This window comes from Sinocyclocheilus grahami, unplaced genomic scaffold, assembly GCF_001515645.1.
Source record: "Sinocyclocheilus grahami isolate Dianchi unplaced genomic scaffold, SAMN03320097.WGS_v1.1 scaffold714.1, whole genome shotgun sequence".
NCBI classification, from domain to species: domain Eukaryota; kingdom Metazoa; phylum Chordata; class Actinopteri; order Cypriniformes; family Cyprinidae; genus Sinocyclocheilus; species Sinocyclocheilus grahami.
Genome location: NW_015505893.1, coordinates 131,299 through 137,153, shown reverse-complemented (window position 1 = coordinate 137,153; position 5,855 = coordinate 131,299). Strand labels below are relative to the sequence as shown.

The 5,855-nt window shown below is 36.9% G+C and overlaps 1 protein-coding gene across 1 annotated transcript in view; it reads left to right on the top strand.

The window, feature by feature from the left end:
• Positions 1 to 1,022: 1,022 nt before the first annotated feature.
• LOC107560198 (cyclin-K-like) overlaps positions 1,023 to 5,855 on the top strand; it is an 18,303-nt gene continuing 13,470 nt past the window's right edge. Inside the window, exons 1-7 of the mRNA XM_016244311.1 lie at positions 1,023 to 1,307; positions 1,413 to 1,494; positions 2,487 to 2,618; positions 2,709 to 2,814; positions 3,520 to 3,577; positions 3,982 to 4,151; positions 4,317 to 4,519. Of these exons, the coding sequence (XP_016099797.1) occupies positions 1,105 to 1,307; positions 1,413 to 1,494; positions 2,487 to 2,618; positions 2,709 to 2,814; positions 3,520 to 3,577; positions 3,982 to 4,151; positions 4,317 to 4,519 (954 nt within the window). The 5' untranslated portion in view covers positions 1,023 to 1,104. The remainder of the gene's footprint in view (positions 1,308 to 1,412; positions 1,495 to 2,486; positions 2,619 to 2,708; positions 2,815 to 3,519; positions 3,578 to 3,981; positions 4,152 to 4,316; positions 4,520 to 5,855) is intronic.

Here is a 5,855-nt window from a genome sequence, read left to right as displayed (position 1 = left end):
TGTATTCTGAATTTTTTTTGTTGGCGAGATAAAAAACAAGCAATATAGTGTCTGTCTAAAACGTCTCTTAATTAACTTATTGTTTATTGAATTCAATGTCACATTTGTAATCATGGTAATTTTTGGAGAAAAACGGCACTCTTTGTATGAAATTGAATAACTATATGAAGTGGTATTAATATATAAATTTTCTGCCGCCATGTCTTGAATTTGTGATCATTCTAAACGCATTTTAATAGACTGAATCATGCAGTGAAAGAAAGCACACTAAATGCGCACGCGCACTAGTCTAGACTTCACGTAATGTATGCGTGCACTCTGTAGGGATGTTTTGAATGGTTTTTGCAAAATACTCGATAATGTCAAATCGCTCAATTACGATATTATCGCAGATGATATATATCGCACACCCCTAACGGAACCTTTAATAATCTAATCAGAATCTTCATTGCGAAAAATGGAAATTGCAGTAAAAATGGTTTCATGTTCCGAAGCTTTGCTGTAATGGCGATTTAGCTATGAAATGTTCTTAATTGTCATAAAATAATGTTGCAGTCAGAGAAAAGATTTTTTTATTTTATTCACCATGGTATGGAACTGACTGTGGTATTTTCTCTTGTCCACTTCACATACTTATCTGAAATCATCTTGCAGTATTATGTTCACTGATAACAATGTCCAAAATACATGTTTTTTTGTGCTCCGTATCAGTTAATTCTAGCTTTATAAAGTCTTTACCTCCAGTGGAAGTGCCTAGTCAAATTTGTTTATATAGGGCTTCAACAGTTTTTTTTTTACGCACCTTTACAGTAATATGCAGTAAAATAACTGTCGTAAAATGTGTTAATTATAAAACAAACTTCAATCTCAGCTTTAAAACAGCTCTGCAGAAGCTCAATTTAGTTCAAGTTCATCCAATCGTGTCCGTACAGTCAAACTGATAATGTTTTCTGAATCGTAATTGTCTTTTAAGCAGATGTGTGATGTTATCAAGTAATTAGCTGACTGATATCCTCAGTCCTTTGTTGTACAGACCTGCGCAGCTGTTGCTGTCCAACGGCGGCCTGATAGTCCAGTTTGGCATCAGCTGTCACTTCCTTCCAAATGAAGGACGGCAAGGAGAACTCTACCGCCGCTGCTGGAAGTTTTGCCACAAATCTGGACCACACAAAGCCATGCTGGTACTGGGACAAGAAGGATCTGGCCCACACCCCGTCCCAGTCCGATGGCCTGGATCCAGCCACAGAAGCCCGGTACAGACGAGAGGGAGCCCGGTTCATATTCGACGTCGGGACACGTCTGGGACTGTATCCTTCTAACACGGCCATTTACAACTTATTACCAGTTCTGTGTAGGAATGCTTTTGAAATACTGAGAGGATTTTTTTATATGATCCTTAACCAATGTTTAAGACATTATGACACTCTGGCAACTGGAATAACATACTTTCATCGGTTTTACATGTTTCATTCATTCAAACAGTTTCCCAGATATGTAAGTGTTTATGCTCTTGAAAATCTGATCATTTTTACATGCATTTTGGCAGATTATTATTATACGGTGTTTATAGGCAAAGTACTGCTTTGGGGTAATTTATCATTTATTTATTCTAATATGTGACCCTGGAGCACAAAAGCAGTCTTAAGTCGCTGGGGTATATTTGTTGCAATAGCCAAAAATACATTGTATGGGTCAAAATTATTGATTTTTCTTTTATGCCAAAAATCATTAGGATATTAAGTAAAGATCATGTTCCATGAAGATATTTTGTATATTTCCTACTGTAAATATATAAAAACTTATTTTTTGATTAGTAATATGCATTGCTGAGAACTTAATTTGGACAACTTTAAATGTGAATTTCTCAATATTTAGATTTTTTTGCACCCTCAGATTCCAGATTTTCAAATAGTTGTATCTCGGCCACATATTGTACTATCCTAACAAACCATACATCAATGGAAAGCTTATTTATTCAGCTTTCGGATGATGTATAAATCTCAAGTTTGAAAAATTGACCCTTATGACTGGTTTTGTGGTCCAGGGTCACATATCAGAATTGATCATTTATTTATTCTAATATCAGAATTTTCTGAACCCCTTTCAATTACGATTCCAATATGTTTTTTGAGATGAATTCAAAGAACAGGGTCTTTTAATGATTATTATTAGTGTTTATTGTTTTATATGTTTCACTCTAGGTGAACATATCACTGCTTATTGATATTCTCTAATAAACTAATTTCTTTTATCTTGCTGCTTGGTCCAAGTTGTGATTATCTAGAGTTATTTGGGGTAAAAACGGTCTGTTTTATCATATTGATGGCTTTCAAGGAAAAGGTTTTCTGCTGTTCTGTTGTGCCAGGAGGGTAAAAAACAAAAGGGACTGAGTAAACACAGTGTCTTATGTTAAGATGTTTGTTGCTGTAGCATGTAGCACACTCTAAATTTAGTCGTGTTTAAAAGTTTTATGTTTCTCTATACAGGTGACTGGGGCTTGTTGTCTTTTCCTGGCTGGCAAAGTGGAAGAAACCCCCAAGAAGTGTAAAGACATCATTAAAACGGCTCGGAGTCTGCTTAATGATGTGCAGTTTGCACAGTTTGGAGATGATCCGAAGGTTTGCAATCCATTCAGAACACAAATTCTCATTCTTGTGATGTTCCTGCTGTATTAAACATCACTGTGTTTCATGGAATTGTCTCCACAGGAAGAGGTCATGGTCCTGGAGAGAATTTTACTCCAGACAATCAAGTTTGATTTACAAGTTGAGCACCCCTACCAGTTTCTGCTGCGCTATGCTAAACAGCTCAAAGGTATTAATAGGTTTAAAGGGGTAGTTCACCCAGAAATGAAAATTTTGTCATTAATTACTCACCCTCATGCTGTTCCAAGCCCATCTTCGGAACACAAATTAAGATATTTTGGATGAAATCCAAGAGCTCTCTGACTCTCCCATAAATAGCAACGGTCATGAAACTCCAGAAAGGTCCCAAAAACATCGTCAGAACAGTCCATGTGACTTCAGTGGTTCAACCGTAATTTTATGAAGCTACGAGAAAAATTGTAAGTTACGAGAAAAAACTGAAATAATGACTTTATGCGACAGTTTCTTCAGGATGCGCATTCACAAGGGCACTACGACGCCTGCGCCTTGTTTACAAGCAGAGGAAGATGCATACGTCGTAGTGCCTTCATGAACGTGCATCCTGAACTTACGTTGAAGAGAAGTAATTTTAGAATAAAGTCGTTATTTCATTTTTTTTTTTTCGCACAAAAGTATTCTCGTAGCTTCTTAAAATTACGGTTGAACCACTGAAGTCTTTGAAAGTTTCATGTTAAGTTTAAGATATCCAAAATATCTTAATTAGTGTTCCGAAGATGAACGAAAGTATCACGGGTTTGGAAAAGCATGAGGGTGAGTAATTAATGACAGAATTTTCATTTTTTAAGACATATATAATATTGCTTTGTCGTGATGCTAGTCATCTGATGTTAATCATCATGGTTTGATTTTTCAGGTGACAAGAACAAAGTTCAGAAGCTTGTGCAGATGGCGTGGACCTTTGTCAATGACAGGTTGGACTGTAATTCATTCATTCATTCTAATTTTTTTGTGTTTCAGAAAGTTTTTTTTTTTGTCCCCACGATTCTGTGATTATTCAGTTGTTACCATACATGCATATCAGTGTTATTATAGTTAACTAAAACCCCACATATATATGTATGCATGTGTGTATGGAGAACTTGAGGCTTCTTGGACTTCTAATGTTAAATTTATAAAATAGAAGTTGTTTAGGGATGCACAGTTTGCAACATTTAAATCTTTTAATATTTAGGCATTTAAACCTAGTTAATTTTGGACACTGTTCTTTTGCACCAAAAACAAAAGAACGTTTAAAGGCCTCTTTTTAAAAGTAAACTACTTAACGTGTCATCATTGATTCTTCTGCAGTTCTTAACATGTTTGTGTATATTTCCAGCCTCTGCACAATGTTGTCCCTTCAGTGGGAGCCAGAGATCATAGCAGTGGCAGTCATGTACCTCGCCGGCCGGCTGTGTAAGTTTGACATTCAGGAGTGGACGTCTAAGCAGTCGTCTCGCCGCTGGTGGGAGCAGTTTGTACAGGATGTGCCGGTGGAGCTGCTGGAGGGTAATCACATTAATGTTTAACTGTGTGCATTTCAGACTTTCTCTATGCCTCTCCGCCAAAACAATTATCTGGATATAGGAAAAATAACCCTAGTTTTTCATGTAATGATGCACTGCTCACTTCCAGCATTTCATGATCTCCATACCCATGTCTTGTGTTCTTCAGACATCTGCCACCAGATTCTGGATTTGTACTCTCAGGGCAAGCAGCCGATACCCCAGCAGCCTCAGATACTGGACAAAGAGAAACCGCCACCCCCTCCTGCTGCCCAGCCCAGCCAGTCAGGGGGGCAGAACCCACCTGCTCAACCTCCCTCCAAGAAAAACTCCCCCCAGGCCAGCCCCCCTGCCAAGATTAAACGCCAGCATGTGAGTAAAGCATTTGCAGCTAGATATATTATGGAGATATTACGGAAAACACACGTTTGGGACCAAAAATGATTTAAAGTCACTACCTTGGCACACAGCCGTTCATCCCTGACTTTTATTTTTGAGGTAGCTTTGTGCTTCAGGATTATGGATAGTGTAGTTTAGTGGTAGACCGATATATCGCCAATGCCGATATATCGGCCGATATTTGGCATTTTTCAAATATCGGCTTTGGCCGATAAGTTTTTCTGTTTGGCCGATACGTTCGAGGCGGGACTTATATTTTGACAGCGCTGAGAGCGGCAGCGCCTGAACACAGTGCTCACATTCTCCCTGTTCGCTGTTGTCGTTAACAGTTCTGTCTAATATGGATAGAAGTCTGTCTAATAATCCGATAAAACTGTTAAACAAAGGAATTAAAATGTATACAAAAAGTATTATAACGATTGCTTTTATATTATTAGTAATAGAAAGGCAAACATTATAATACTTTCTTGTTTGCCATCAGCATTCAGCAAAAGACACATTTATATAATTTAAAACAAATCTTTGAATATCTAATGAACATTTAATTTCACAAACCTTGCAAACTTAGTCGGATCCAGTTGTGAGATCTTGTGAAGTGTGCATGTGACCTGCATGATCGCGTGTTCTTTGCGTGACTTTCGGTCCGTGCAAATTTTAAATCATTAAATTCATGATTTCAAATTATGCTGCACTTGCCCACTGTCATATTCATGTCATTTTCACTGTGTGCTCTATGTATGATGTGTGTTATGAGTGTTACCTTGGCTTTATTTGAAAAAATATGATTCCCAATGCACACAAACTTCCCAGATTACTGAATGCCCTGTTGGTTACAGTTTACTTCCTTTTTAATTATATTTTTATTAAATATTTATTTATTTGTGGAAAATACTTTGTCATCTAAAGTATAAGTATGTTCATTTTACAAATGTATTTTTGAATCCTTTTTCAAATGATTTCAAATTTCTTAAATCTTAATTAAAATGAATACAATTATATCGGCTTTATATCGGCCACCCGGCTTTCCAAGATATCGGCATCGGCTGTCAAAAAACCAAAATCGGTCGACCACTAGTGTAGTTCTTTGCCAGGGTTTTGCCTAATAAAACTGATTTTATTTGTAAAAGTGGAAATCACATTAAAAAGAAGAATTCTGTCATCTACTCACATTTCATGTCATTCCAAACCTTTCTTTCATCTGAAAAACACAAAAGAAGATATTTTGAAGAATGTTGGTAGCCAAACAAAAGTTCTTTTGCACAGGCAAATGTAGCGTCTCGACCAATCTGACACACTAATTTTAATTTGA